Raw genomic sequence first — 16,039 nt, forward strand, 5'->3', positions numbered from 1 at the left:
GCAAAATCCGCCCATACCTAGCACCATCCCTTCTGGATTGAAAGTCGCTTATGTTTTACCCATGTTAAAACAAGCACATCTGTTTATCGCCCCATATCTTTGCTGACCCTTTTTGGTTAACTGCTGGAAGGCTTAATTAATAAACAATTAACAGCCTAACTGGAAGAGAATCAAATCCTAGACCCTTTAACTGTTGTTTATTCAGTGAATTTCTAGGTTTTATTTTCAAAGGTCAGTGAAGTCCTAGCACCTAGCTAAATATAACATCACTTTAACCTTTGTTTTATCAGTGAAATCCATCTTTTTTTAAATCTTATTCTAAATTGACCCAGTGGCCAACCCTGTGCGGGTAGCCCTCTCCCGTTAAGTACAATCTATGTCGACAAAAATATAAATGAAGGCACTGTTAAACTAACTTTGAAGATGGTTAGGGTGAGTAAACAGAAATGGAAGGAAGATGCTGTACTTATGCAGATGTCTCCCTAAATATTTTAGCCCCTTTAAAAGTACATTATGCTTCAAGTTACTAAAAACCTATATCCCCTCTCACATTTTTAACCCCCTTGTTTCATGCCTGCATTAGCATCTCAATACTCATTTACTTCAGCCTGTTTTTCAGGAAAGGCGTTAAATTCATCAGCTCCAAATATAACAAAATGGCACCTCACCTTTGCCTTGAATACATTCATTGGATCTAGTGAATTGGAAATCAGTGGTGAAGCTGCAGTTGATCACTAGGGCGTTAACTGGCAGGCAGCTGCTGTTTTTAAAGTACGCTTCACTCGACATGTCAGAATGTTTTACTGACTTCGATGAGGAATCTATTTGAGAACTCATTGAAAAGGTGTCCTAATTTTAGCTCTCTAGAGCACTAACCATAATTGCTACGACAATAACAAATCCTCATTTCATTCGTTGACTGCAGTCTCCTCTGTAGGAAATGCTTTTAGTTTTACAATTGTGAATTCCATCAAGATGGCTTTTAGGTGTTCATAAACACTAGATTTTAGGGTTCTAGTTGTTCATTATAACGCGATAGTAAAGCTGCTGGTGAATCCACTGACAGGCTGTTGCTGGAAGTACTTTTTTCACTCAGCATATTAGACTTTTTTCCCCAGACATTGATGAGGAAGATATTTGAGAATGTATAGAAAATGTGTTCTCTTTTTAGCTTTCTAGAGCACTAACCATAATTTTTATGACAAAAGTATCCTCCTCAAATCCCAGCTGAGGATCAGAATTTTCACATGATAAAATCACTTTAGAACACACTTCAATTGTTAAAACTAATATGGTACCACCACAAATGTTTTATGTTGTGACTAAAATCTGTTAACATCCTTCATATATGTTATTTTGTATGCCTCTCAAAAACAGGCTTTCATTACAATACATTTCAATGTAGTCAATGTCCCTGAGTCCTGTAATGGTTGCCACATGTTGTCCATGTGGCCAGCCAATTAAGGGTGTGTCCCTTTGGGACCCCCAACCCCGAATGCTCCTGGGAGTCATGGCATGCTGATCTCTCCCACCCATTATATGTATTTTAATTCATGGTCAGGATGCATGGACCATATCCCAGTGACTTGCAATGGCTGCCACAATATATTGTTCATGTTGCGGCCAGACAATCACGATTGACCAATTCCCTTAAACTGGGCCAGTTGAGCATTCCTAGATACTAACGGTCAGGATATCAATAACTTTTTTTCTGGAGGTTAACTCCTTCATGCCTAATTCAAACATATCTTTAAAGGCCAATTTTTGAAACACTACGGAATGCATTTACACCAAATCACCAAAAACACGCTTTCTGAGTAAAGTTCTGTCTTTGTGCTAAGTTTAGTGCAATTCAATTTAGCCTTTTTTTCTAATCAGAGAGTGCATATGGGAATTAAAATGATAAATTGATGTTTTGGGACCTCCCCTTTTTCTTAGCCTCTATTTGAGGAATCAGCATAAAACATTTCCATGAAGAAGCCAAACTGGATGAATAGGTTTAAAAAAAAAAAAAGATTTTGCACAGATTCGGTGACCAGCTCGAAAGTTATTAAAAAAACAAAAATGCCTTTTTTTTTTTTGTATGTTCTTATATAGCGCTCGAATCACCGGGGAGGTATCTCGGCGCTTGCCTTGGGAACCCGTCCTGGCTTTTCCCTGTGAGATAGCCCCTACAGGGCATCCCCAAGGTGAAAGCCAGGCATCCCGCCACGGGGGGGCCGTTGTGGAGATTAAGCAAGCTTAATGCCCAGAGTTGCAGAGTGTGAACCCATGATTAGGTCAGGCACCGGAGCAAGAATTATCGAGTCCGTGGACATTTGAGCTCAAGACCCTGCCGTGTCAGGAATTGAACCCTGGTCCCGGGTCTGACCTCTGCTTCAGGGTCTGCCTGCTCTAACCAGTGAGCCACACTTCTCCACTGCAATATAAATACTGACCTAACTATAACTACTCCAATTGCTGCTAGAGTAATATATAGGTATATATATTATGCTATTAGAGTAGTTATAGTTAGGTCAGAATTTCCATTGTTATAGGCATTTTTGCGTTCTTAATTACTTTGGAGTGGTTCATTGAATCTGCAAAAAACTTCTCAAACAAACCGCACATCCATTTTAGCTCCGTATATATATATTAGCTGGGTCTGAACTGGAGTGGTTAAGTGAGCTAAAAACAATGATGGATTTAACCCAGATCTGAGACTGGGGGTGAGTGTCTGAAAAGTTTCAGCGCACCGTCCATGATCTCCTTGTGTTTGCTTTGTGCGCCCTAAGTTGGCAGGGTATGTCCAGATGTGGGTCCCTTGCTCACTTTGCCACTGGATTCAAGCTAGCCTGGCTGATGAGGGGAGTTACCCCAAAACCAGTCCCAAGATGCTTGTTTTCAGTCCAGGGAGGGCCTGGCTTAGCAGTTTGGGCTGGATTGTTCCCATGAGGCACAGGGTCAAGACTGATTTGCAGATAGGTGGGTCTGAACTGGGGTGGCGAAGTGAGCTAAAGAACGACGATGGATTCAACCCAGATCTGTGACTGGGGGTGAGTGTCTGAAAAGTTTCAGTGCTCTGTCCATCATCTCCTTGTGTTTGCTTTATATATATTCACAGAAAAAAAACAAAGGCTGCAGGGACATTCTAGGTAGACTGGCATTTCACTCATAGACAACCAGAGAAAGTGTTTAGTGTGTTGGTTATAATCCATTTTGCAGTTGTAAGTTTTGAATGTGGTGGCGGATATTGAATGCCTGCATTTGTTTTATCATTTCGCAACATATCTGCAGTGATTGCGGGTCCCGATGTTATAGCGGCGCCCGGCGCCACCTCAAAAACGGAAATTGGTTTGAAGGGTTGTTTTTATGCTAACTCCCTACAAAAGTGTGACTTTAAACAGTACAGTAATAAATCCCTAGTGTCTAATATACTATAAAATGTGAGCACATACGTGTTTTGCACCCCCTAAAAAAGGCGCAATAATCGCGGTTACGGGAGTCGTCGCAACTCTTGTGTAATCGCGAAAACTGGAAGTAGAATTTAAACAGTTTCTTAATAAATTACCAAAAAATATGTGTACAAATATGTTTTTAAAGCAGTGATGTGGTTAGTAATGTGTGTATTGTAGAAATTATTTTAAGTTAACATTTTTTTAAGTTGTGGTGGTTGTTGAATGTCAGCTTTTGTTTTACAATGTATTTGCGATCATCGCAACGTCATTGCAGATTTCAAAGATTAAAAAAATATATATATTTGACAAGAAAATAAGCACAATGTTGGCTTCTTGGGTGGCTCTGGCAAGAGCCTGTGTGTTGAGAGTGTGTATAAGACATCTACAGATACGATTGTATGCAGAGTTTCAGGTTGCTTATAAACACCCAGTTCCCTTTGTCTGTAAAGTGGACTCCATTTCCATCTGTTACTTAAATAGCTTAGATTCAGCAGAAGAGTGGTATGTAGTACCATAAAAACATGTTCTTATTGATATTATGTTTTGTCTGTTTTTCTCTTTTGCTTTCTCACAATATCTCTCATTCTCTATGTGATACTTTCTACCTCTACATCTAATTAATTTTTCTAATCTTCCGCAGATAAATGTATCTAATATGGACTATTCCTTGGTGTGGCTCTTTCCTTGTGTCTGGGCCCTTATGTACCTCCCCCATGGGGCCTACAGCTTCTTCCCCAACTTCTGGTCGAAGGCCATGTCCTTCTCCTGGACCTCCAGCACACACCAGGATATCACCGAGGCAGCCATCTTGAACGTCACACTGGAGCTTTTCCTTGGGATGCGCGACCAGCGGGGCAGAGCCATGAAAGCCATGGAGTTTAAGGTGAGTGTGGGTGATACACATCAGCAATACCATGAAAACTCAAACCTGTTATGACTAAAGCGTGAGCCTCCTGATTTCAGTTATGGCCCAAGGACATAACACCCAATGGGACGCTTATTAGCTAAGCCTATGCAAATTAGTGATAAACCTTCTTATGTTACTCAAGGAGCCTGTATACAAGTGATACCAGAAACCACCATCAGTGATTTGCTTTCACGCTCTTTCTCCTAAAAATGTATTGGCGTCTAATCACAAAAGCAGATTTACGCGTCAGTAAATCTACTCTTACACTTTGTAGTAACTTTACTACTTTTGGCTATTCGCCATTTCAGATTGCATAGTTCTACAAAATGTAGACTTACATGCTCCCAACTTTCGCCAAGTGTATATGAATAGCAGAGACCACTAGTGGCGTAACGAAAGTTTAAGGGCCCCCCCCTGCAATGCATACAGAGGGGCCCCCACTCCATATTTAATCCGGAGCGTTTAGGCATGATTACTGTGCTGAGGGGGTCCCCTGCAGTTCGGGTCCCCCCTCACTGCGGGGGAAGTGGGGGCCTGTATTACGCCCCATGGATACCACAGTACGTGCTGCTCCCACCACTCACCAACATTAACAAATCAATATTCCAGGGCAGCATCTTCAGACATGCAGCCCCGCGCTTTCCCTATATCACTCATTTTAATTGAAATTGCAGCAGTCTCATTTCCCAGCATGCTTTGCGGGTCTCTGTAATAGTGCAGCCCAAGAAACACACTACTGAGCCTGAGACAGGGCACCATAGAGGACAGTTTGGTTTCAGTGGCATGTGTCACTTACTGAAAATTTCAACTTTCAGACATTTTCTGAAGCTGGCGGATCCTTTATTCTAAATCCAGCAGCTATCAGAGGCCTACCAAGTCATTCTGCAGCTCACATAGGAAGAGCAAATCACCTCTTGTGATTGTTTTTGTACAGGAAGATTTCCCTTCCAGCTCAAACAGAATCCCCCCGATACAGGCACCCTTGCACCAATGTGCAAGGGTCCCTGCGTCGGCGCATGGCAGCTAATTGTGCACCAGCGCAGGGGAGAGCAAAGGGATCCGTCATCTTGTTGTAGATTGACGCGTCCCTTTGCTTTGGAATTAACGTGGCACGGAGCAGCCAAATGGCTTGTGGTACAGCACTGCGTTAATTCATTGTAAATAAGGTCCTCGGTGTTCCTCTTGCAGCAGGATACTCCTTTTCTTTGCTTTATTCCTCCTTCAGCGTTTTCTGTTCTACTCAAGTTACTACCGCATAGGGACTGCCCTCCTATCGGTAGTGGAGGGAACCAGGAAGATACTGGACGATGGAGGCTGTGCTGTAATTATTTTATCAGATCTCAGTGCAGCCTTCGATACAGTTAATCACTCGCTCATGATTAGTAGACTTCGGGAGGTAGAGATTAAGGGAGGAGCTCTGAAGTGGCTGCAGTCTTTCTTAGAAGACAGAGTTTTCTCGATATTTGAAGAAGACTATCTCCGATCCAGTGCCTCTTACCTGTGGAGTCCCTCAAGGATCGGCATTAAGCCCCACCCTGTTTAACGTCTATCTCAGTTCTCTGGCATATATTGTCACCCCATGTATGGTGCAGATTGTCACCTACGTAGATGACACTCAGCTAGTCGTTTCATTGAATAAAAATGACAACACAGTCCTGTCTGGAAAAAGTGGCGAGGTGGATGGATACCTCCTTTTTGAAGCTTAATGGAGCCAAAACAGAAATTATGCTTCTGGGCAAAATTGCTCCGTCTAATATAGACTCTTGGTGGCTTAATAATTTAGGACCCCCCCAAAAAAGTCTATAAAAAGTTTAGGAGTCATACTGGATGCTATTCTAGATTTTAAGGAACAGGCGCGGAAAGTGGCAGCTACCTGCTTCGGCCTTCTGCGGATGATTAGAAAAATCCTCCCCATTCTGCCTTTCCTGGCTAGAAGACTATTAATACAAGCATTGATCCTATTTAGTTTGGACCATGCAAATACTATCTATCTAAAATACTACAGACTGTTCAAAACTGTGCAGCCCGGCTTCTTTTAAATGTTCCCAAACGCTCTTCAGCTAAACCGCTCTGATCTCACTTCATTGGTTTCCCATCCATGAAAGGATTCAATTTAAGGCTATGTGTATCACACATAAGTCACTGGAAGAAAAAGGATCCAGGTTGGTGCAGGCTATGATCCTCCCCTACCAGCCCAAAAGAGTTCTAAGATCAGAGGGTGAACACCTTCTAATAGTTCCAAGATTTAAACACACAAGAAGTGGAGGTCGTATGTTCTCATATTCTGCTGCCAAACTGTGGAATCGTCTTCCCCTTCTTATTCGTTCCCAATCTAACCACCACTGTTTTCGGAAACAGGTGAAAACCTTTCTTTTCCCCTGATATGATATGTTATGATTCTGATTTAGTGTTCTTAGCGCTGGGATGCCTTCGGGTAACCAGGCGCTTTACAAGTGTTTTCTCATTCATTCTTTCATAGGTACTGGAAGTATGGCTGCAGGGGGTCCTGAAGGTCAGAAGGTGAATGAGCAATAAGATTACTTTAAACTTTACATCTTGTAACATTTGCAGTGTGCTCGAAGGCGGGGGTCAAATGCCAGGCTATGTCTTCTGACAAACTGAGACTGGGGTTTACTGTATCTGCACAGTGAGAGGATTTTCTAAAGTCATCCATTTGAACTGTAGGACAATCCTGCTGGCATACAGGAAGCGTGAAATGAAAGGCTGTAGGGTGGCTATTGCTTATAATGCATAACAAAATTGAAATGACTGTAAATTAAATGTATAAATATTTAGAAATATATATCACCAGTTTGGAAAGCACAAACGAGTCCCATTTATTTTGTAATTATGACAGTGTGATAGAAAGAAAGGTTTGAATACAAGCGAAACAATTATAGGTGGTAATGCGCAAATGATAAATATTCGCTGAAACCCTACACATAATCTTTTGTTTGGGTCCTATATATTTTTACTAGTAAAACTGTGGGGCATATGTACAAGCCCTATCGCCTCCACAACGTCACTTTTACCAACGTTGTGGTGGCGATAGGGGCTTCGTCTTATTTACAAGGCAGCGTTGAGCCAGTGGCTTGGCGCTGCCTTGTAAATAAGGCTCTCTTTTACGCTATGGTTAGCGTGAAAGGGGTGGGCAGTGGGTATTGCGGTGGGCATTCCACCACAACACCCACTGTTTTTGACGCTGCCCCTTATGTACAAGGGTGGCGTACATAGGAGGCAGCGCCAATATTAAGATCAGGGAAAACCTGGTCTTAAGTTGGTGAAAGGAGGATAAATGTATTATTTCTCCTAATTTTTGCTGTTTTCATGTGTGCTGCCTTGTGCAGCACACATGGAAAAAGCCAAATGCCATGGATTGTTTATGTACAGGAAGGCCTTACTTCCTGTACATAAACAATCTTTAAAAAAAAATTCCATTTTGTGACTTACATGTGTGCTGCTTTTTCAGGATTGTTTGTGTGCAGGAAGGGACACCTTCCTACACATCCTCCCCTGCACGCAGACACCCTTGCGTTGTGGTGCAAAGGTGCCTGCGTTGGCGCTACACTGCTTAGTGTAGTGCCATCGCAGGAGGAAACGCAAGGTTGCACCATATCATTGTAAATATGGCACAGCCTTGCGTTTCAGAAGTGGCGGAAAGAGGCGTTAAGCCAAGAAAGCTAACGCCACGCTCTGCCAATTCCTTGTAAATGTCCCCCTGTATGTCTGTGCAAATTTAGTGGCAATTTGAATAGAAAATGTGTTGTTTCTAAATGACAGTGCACTACCACACCATGCTTGCGACTGTGTGCTCCAAAATGGACCACCCGCTACATACTACTCCCTCACCACTCTCTTGCTGAATGGGCCTGGCTCATTTACTATACTGCTTTTTGTTGTGTGAGCATGGATTTTTCACAGTCCATTTGACCTCAGTGCAAGCCAGGTTCTAGAGGGCGGGCCAGGTGGGCCAGGCCCACCAAAGGAAGATTCTGGCCCATCCAAGGCCAATGAGAAGGGAAAAGCAGGCCCACCACATACCTGGGATGACTATCTTGCTAGCACACAACAGGAAAGGCTGCTGTAGTTTAGGCGAGTGTGACAGAGAAAGCCACAGAGTCAACATGGATCATTGCCATGTTCAGAATATCAATGGGAGGTGAGTGGTCACAGCATGGGGTGCACAGACTCCCATCCCAGGCCTCAGGGGAGATGCTGTTTTTAGCAGCACAAGTAGCACGTCTTGGATGTGGGATGTGGCAGTAGGCCAGAACAATTTGCTAGACAAGCTACTGGTGCCTAGAGTCAGCCTTCTTGAGTTAAAAAACTGGGCATTGCCACACCAGATTGAGACAGAGAGATTCATTCTAATGAAATTTCATGAGTTTATGGACTGGGGAGGGTGCTGTGCACAGCTCAAGAGCGATGGGACTTCAGAAAAAAACCCTAATAACAAATGATTGTACATTTAAAGAAAATTATGACTACAAACTGGTAAAAAGAAAATGCATTTCTTGACAATTTTTTTTTTAAACTGTATTTAGCAAGGTTCCAGATAGCAAACAGCATATACAAGTCAGTCACTTTTATATGACAATTACACATTTTAGCCTGGCAGCACGAGTTCTTGTATCACATATAATACTACAGCACATCAATATCACAATGCAGCAAAGAACACATTTCGTGAGGTACGGTTATCTTATCAAGAATTTCTTGACAATGTCGTGTGCTAGAGGGCGCGCTTACGGAATGGCTGCCTAGACACGCAGCTCCCGCTCCTTGGTACATGATCCTCCACAGATCCTGCGCCACGGGGTGCTGATTCACCCCAAAAGTTCAGATCCTGTATCCTGACATCGTTCCCCACACTGGATCCAAATTTGGAGGCTCTACGTGCACCAGAACCGGAGATACGAGCAGTTGCAGTTTGGCCGACTCTACCACTGGAGCTAAGGTAGGCGCCGGCCCGGCTGCTATACCCACGCGACCCTGGGGATCGCCACGAGGCTACAGGCCGCACCTCATCGCCACAGCCTGCGACCCTGCTGAGAAGGCGTGCGGCGATCGCCGCGCAGGTAGGAGACAACTGGAAGCCCTGCCTCGAGCTGAATCCCCCCCCCTCCTCCGATCGCCGCTAGATCCTCATTGCTGGCGCTAGGGGGGGGGCTGCTCCTCGTATACCGGACGGAGCTGCGGCCTACCCGGACTGCTTCCCGCCTCGCTGACATACCTGGCTTGTGCGGTGCGACTTGGCGGACCTGCTGGGTCTGAAGCCTGACCCCACCGCGCTGGAGCTTACCGCTGAACTGTGCTCCTTGCCAGCGGACCCCTACGCCGTATCCACACCTGATGATACTGTCTGGTCGAGAACTTGCTGTATCTCCGCCCTGCGTGGAGGCGCTGGATTGCCCCCTTGTGTGGCGCTCCCCGTGAGGCACGCTATCTCGCAGCTGGCCGACGCTGCCTATCCTGCTGACCGGGATCCTGTTGACCTGGAACTGCCGTGGACCCTGAGGCCTGGGCTTTGCCTCAATCAGCCCTACGCCACTAGTGACCTCTACGTGGTTTACGCATCTCTGCTCAGATATCCACAGGCGCTTCTCTGGAGCCTGGGGGGGTGCAAACCGACGGGGCTCGACGACGTCTCTCCTGCTATACTCTACTAGATCACGCTGCGGTCAAGTCCTCCTGCCCACTCCCAACTGACCGCTCCTTATAAGGCCTATACTCCCATCGGACTGCCCTGCTACTGCCCATCCCGGTTTGTGGACTGTCGTTGGGAATAGCCATGGGGCGAACTGAGAACCGCCAGCCTAAACTGAGCTTCGACAACATTCGCAAGAGCTCTAAATCGACGCAGATGAACCCAGGGCCTAGCGCATCTTCTCCGCAATCCACCCCCCCCGCCCCCCCCCCGCCCCCGGCCCCTGAGGCGGATCTCACAAGTCTGATCCAAGAGATGCGACAGGGCTTTGCCACTGTCGTGGAAAAAGTGGATGGGGTCACGGCCCGATTGGATGTCCTTGTGCACAAGGTTGACCGCCATGAGGAACGCATTACGGCTGCGGAGCAACGGATCTCCGACAATACGGACACCACCGCGACCCATACCTCACAATTGGCCAGGATGGACAATCTGCTACGCATCATAGCGGCGAAGAACGAAGATTTGGAGGCACGAAGCCGCCGCAACAACATACGCATAACGAACGTGCCGGAATCCACGGCCACGGGCAGAATGGAACTGTACGTGGAAAAGTTGCTTAGGGGTTCCATTGGAGAGGACGCTTTTTCTCCTCAGTTTATAGTGGAGAGGGCCCACCGATCACTGGCACCAATGCCCCAGCCTGGCTTACCTCCTAGGCCTATAATAGCACGGCTTTTGAACTATCGTGATCGCGACACGGCCCTCAGGGCGGCCCGGACTCAGAGATCACTGCAGTATAATGGGGTTACGTTTTCAATATATCCTGATTTCACGCCGATGGTCCAGGACGAAAGGCGCAAGTTTCTGCCAGTAAAGAAAAAGCTGCGGGAGGCCCAATTTGACTACGCCCTCCTATATCCGGCGAAACTGCGAGTTACCCATCAGGGTAAGCAACGTTTCTTTACCAACCCGCAGAAAGCAGAAGATTTTTTGAAATCGGTTCGAACGGCGCGCAGAGGCGGAAATGTGCCTGCAGAGGACCTGGAGAATGCTAATCTACCCCCTGAACAACAAGGTGATTAACTGTACTTGCGTGATATGTGCACAACGCCGGCCATGCTTGCTGGCTCTCCAACAGCGTATGGAACTTTGGTAGCTGGAGTGATGTGAGAACGATGGACCTGCATGGACACTGCACCCCAGTGGTAATGTACACCAAGGACCACTCCCTTGGCCTTAGTCTCCACCGAGGGTGGTACAGTACTGGAGCTAAGGACCAGGTAGTGGCAGTGCGCACTCCATGCTCTACCCCTATTGGGTGCTCCCCATTACTTGGTTGTGTTTTTCGTTGTTGCTGTTGCGGTTGAAGGGGGGGTTGGGGCGGGACTGCGAGGGTGGGATCCATGGCTACTGGCATGTTTGGGATGCTGGGGTGGGTGGGGGGGGGTTGGATTTTACGAGGCTTCTGTTGCTCAGACTGTGTCTTTATCTGCTGATCTGGTGTTTCTTTGGGCGTGGGCGGGGTGGCTGTGGCTCTGTCACTAGGCCCTCTCGGACGCTTTCACATATAGGCTTGCTGTATCCATGGCAGTATTGAATGCAAATGCGAGATTGACATGCTTATCGTGGAATGTCAGGGGTCTGAACAATGCTAAGAAATGCAGAAATATAATTGCCTATCTGGACAGACATCATGTGCAAGTTGTCATGTTGCAGGAGACGCATCTGCCTGCTCAGGGCGATGCCACTTTTGCGACGAAATGGGCTAGTGCCCGTGTTTTTTCCTCATACTCGACCTATGCAAGGGGGGTTGCGGTGCTCATTGCCCGCGGAGTGCCTTTTCATCGTCTTGGGGAGGAGGTGGACAAAGAGGGGCGGTATGCTTTACTGTGGGGCAGGGTTGGCCGCGATGTCTATGTATTTGTATCTATGTATGCACCGAATGTTGATACCCCTGCCTTTTTTTCCACATTGTGGGGGAAGATTGTAGCTGTTGGGGCAAGACATGTTGTATGGGGCGGAGATTTCAACCTCGCGCTAGTGCCCCCCATGGATAGGGCAGATGGTGTCAGCTCCTACAAGCCCAGGGCCAGGGAGACGTTGGAGGGAATCATGGAGGAGGGTGGACTCTTGGATGCCTGGAGACACCTACATTCCCTGTGGCGGGAAGGGACGCACTTTACCTCTCACACCGGAACATGGGCGCGTCTTGACTATTTTCTAGTTAACAGAGAGGTTGCTGCAGAGTTGTTAAGAGTAGAGCACCTGCCTAGAACCTTTTCCGATCACAGCCCTGTGTCTATGCAATTCAGCATTCCTGGGTGGGACAATCCACGACCTCAGTGGAGACTGCGTCCTGATGTGCTTTTGGACAATGTCTTCTGCACTGAGCTGGGAGAGGAGATAGCAGATTTCTTCCCTAGAAATAAGGGCTCGGTAGAGTCAGTTGAGCACATCTGGGAGGCTTTTAAGGTCACCATAAGGGGCTTCTGCATCTCTAAAAGTCACGGGGTGCTGCGTGATATCCTGCAGTCCATTGCTGCACTGGAACGCGACCTGCGGGCTCTGGAACACCGCATGATCACAAATTCTGACCCACACTTACACGCCACCTTTAGGGAGACACTGTCAAAGTTTGAAGAGGAGGCGGCCAGGGAGGCGAAATATCGGGGTAAACACTGGGTGGCCCGGAAATATTGTGAGGGAGATAGGCCCGGAAAAGTGCTTGCTGCAATCACACGACCATCACGGGTGCACAACACTATACTGGAGCTTATTGATGACACCGGCACTGCTGTCAGGGACCCGGCAGAGATACTATCCACCTTCACAGCACACTACTCTTCACTTTATACTTCTACAGCAGAGGAAAACACTTCATACGCTGCATACCTTAACGATGTGGCGTTGTGCTGGCTCAGCGATGGGGACAGGGAGTTTCTTGCGGCTCCTTTCGATCTGGACGAGGTTCGTGAGGCCATCATGTCCCTTCAAAATGGCAAGGCGCCGGGCTCGATGGCTTACCGGCCGAATTTTACAAAACCTACGTCGACATAATGGCACCGGTGCTCCGCGAGGTCTTCACGGAATCACTAGCCGATGGGATACTTCCCTGTTCTATGCGTGAGGTGGCAATCACCTCCCTTCTGAAACCGGATAAAAACCCCGCCACCTGCGATTCATACCGTCCACTATCCCTCCTAAACTGCGATGTCAAGATACTAGCCAAGGTCTTAGCCACCCGACTGTCGCTACTCATGACCAGGCTTGTCCTACCTGATCAGTCTGGCTTCGTGGCGGGAAGGTCTACGTCCCATAATCTTCGCACCCTTTTTGCCTTGCTTCGCACGGTTCACCCCGACATCCCTATCGCAGCCGTGTTCCTGGATGCCACTAAGGCATTCGACTCGATCGAATGGCCTTACCTGTTTTCGGTCCTAGCCAGCATGGGTTTCCCCAAGTTATTTCTCTCTTGGGTTTGACTTTTGTATACGGACCCCACGGCGAGGGTACTAATCAATGGCCGCCTGTCGCAACCTATTGCACTTACTAGAGGCACCCGTCAGGGATGCCCGCTCTCTCCCCTACTATTTGCCATCGCGGTCGAACCACTCGCCTGTCGTTTACGGCAGCTACACCGAGAGGGGGCAGTACAATGCCTGCAGCGGCAAATAGATGTGTCCCTCTATGCTGATGATATTACGCTATACGTTAAACATCCCGAGACACATCTCAATCCCCTGCTTCGAGAATTCATATTGTTCGGAGGGGTGTCGGGTGTCCACATCAATTGGGCAAAGTCGCAGTTTTTCCCCCTCACGGATGCAGTGCATGTCTTCCCTCTCGATTACCCACTAGAGTGGTGTAGCGATGATCTTAGATATTTGGGGATTCGCATATCTCGCGATAGAGACGAGACGCTGCGGGCCAATTATGGAGTGGCCATGACCAAATTAACTGCTTCAGTGGACAGGTGGATTACATTACCACTCTCCATGGCGGGAAGAGCCTCACTCATTAAAATGGTGATATTACCTCGCTTCCTATATCTTTTCCTTAATATCCCCTACTACCCTGGCGCCTTTTTCTTCAGGACGCTCCGTACGGAGCTGCGCAGGCTTTTCTGGGGTGGCAAATCCCCCCGCTTAAAATGGTCGACGCTGACCCTCCCCTACGATAGTGGAGGCTTTGACATCCCTAATTTTGAAACTTACTACCAATGTGCACAGGCACACTTTGCCTACCATTGGATGGCTCCAACTCCTTTCATGCCGCACATAGCGGTGGAAGACTGGATCGTGCACCCTATACCACTCAACGGCCTGCTGCACTGTCCTGAGACATCCATCACCACTGCGAATACCTCAGTTTCCTGCACATTAGATGCGTGGCGCCGCATCGCTAGACACCTGTCATGCCCGATGCCCTACTCTCCCAAATTACCACTTTCTTATCACCCGCAACTATCTCTCTTGTCGGAACGAGGTTTCCGTCAACTATGTGATAAATTACTCATCGCCTGTTGGGGCGACCTGTTCCATGAGAGTAGTTTCAAGACTAAGGAACTGTTCTTTAAAGCACAGGAACACACCTCCCTTGAACTCTTTTACTACATCCGGCTGCGTGCGGGGATGCGGGACATCTTACCTGATTATCCCAATGAACCTGAGACCCTAGCGCCACTGCATTTCCTGATGGGATCGCAAGACGGGACCCACTTGGTCTCTGGTCTTTACCGCCAAATCCGCAACGCTGCTCCGGAACCGGTCTCCAATGCTCGGCTGCGATGGTCTGCTGAACTTGCCATCGACATTACCGATGAGCAGTGGAAATACTGTTGCACGCTCACCTCTCGCGTTTCTGCTAGCAGCAGATTAAAAATTATTCACTATAAATTCCTTCAGCGGATATACTATACTCCGACTCGGAAATATAGGTTCGGGTTGGCTGACAGCGACCGATGTGAACGCTGCCGTGCTGACCATGCTGATTTCCTACACCTGGCATGGGACTGTCCCCAGGTTGCTCATTACTGGCAGCTGGTTGTGGAGGCTATCGCGGAGATGGTGGGTGAGGCGGTGCCTGCAGACCCCTTGATCGCCATCCTCGGATACACGGTGCAACTGCCTAGAGGATGCAGGAAATTTGTTGACACCGCCTTGCTCTTAGCCAAGCGACGTGTTGCTTGTCGCTGGGGCAGAGGAAGGGCGCCCAAGTTTAAGGACTGGCTTACAGATTTGACATATTGCCAAGACCAGCACACCACTTTTGCTGAATTGATACCCCTCTCTTGTAGGCCCAGGGATATTTGGGAGCCTCTGATGCACTACCTGCTCACGCGCCCGGATGACGATGCACGATCGGGCGATCTGCCTCCCCCTCCTCAACGTGCTGGCATCCCTCCCAGATTGCAACCCATTGATACCTCCTGCGACATCTGACTTTCCTCGTCCCCATACGCTCTCATGCCCCTGCAACGTCCTGAGTGAACTAGGCCGCCCTATCTTGGCCTGACCCACACCCCCCTCATCTTTGGGCATGCATATTCTATTTTTCTGCATCCACAGCACGCTTCACACTCCTGCTGGGTAACACCCCGTTATATTTTATGCTTCTATAGGATACACCTTTGCAGACTTCTACCACACTGGGATAGCAGTCCTGGACATCAGTTCCCCCATGGGCTGCGGCCTGCCTGACCCACCTTGCTGCACCACTCTTCATTGGCACTTTCGCACAGTCTTATACGGCCTCATAGTTATTACCTGAGTTGGGAAGTTTTGGTTCCTGTTTGACAAAAAAATAAAGGAGAGGGATTTCATCTCTCGACTAAAAAACCCTGTTCAACTGCTGCTCATCCTTGCTGGTCCTGCACCCCGGGCTGCAGAACCAGCGTCATGTATGTTCTCCTATACGCCGCCGGGCCCCCGGGATGCCGGCTTTTGGGCTGTGTACTGTTCATAATTTTTTGCTGCCAGCCTCCGGGTTGTAGGCGGACCAAGCTGTGTACCATACTCTGTTTACTCCAATAAAGCAGTTTGAACC

At 47.7% G+C, this 16,039-nt stretch overlaps 1 protein-coding gene across 1 annotated transcript in view; it reads left to right on the forward strand.

Moving 5' to 3' along the window:
* The window catches only part of VWA7 (von Willebrand factor A domain containing 7), a 158,392-nt gene that overhangs the window by 62,419 nt on the left and 79,934 nt on the right, over nucleotides 1–16,039 (forward strand). The window contains exon 2 of the mRNA XM_086924649.1: nucleotides 4,078–4,320. Within this exon, the coding sequence (XP_086780775.1) occupies nucleotides 4,093–4,320 (228 nt within the window). The 5' untranslated portion in view covers nucleotides 4,078–4,092. The remainder of the gene's footprint in view (nucleotides 1–4,077; nucleotides 4,321–16,039) is intronic.

Source organism: Lissotriton vulgaris, chromosome 5 (genome assembly GCF_964263255.1).
Source record: "Lissotriton vulgaris chromosome 5, aLisVul1.2, whole genome shotgun sequence".
Classification (NCBI taxonomy): domain Eukaryota; kingdom Metazoa; phylum Chordata; class Amphibia; order Caudata; family Salamandridae; genus Lissotriton; species Lissotriton vulgaris.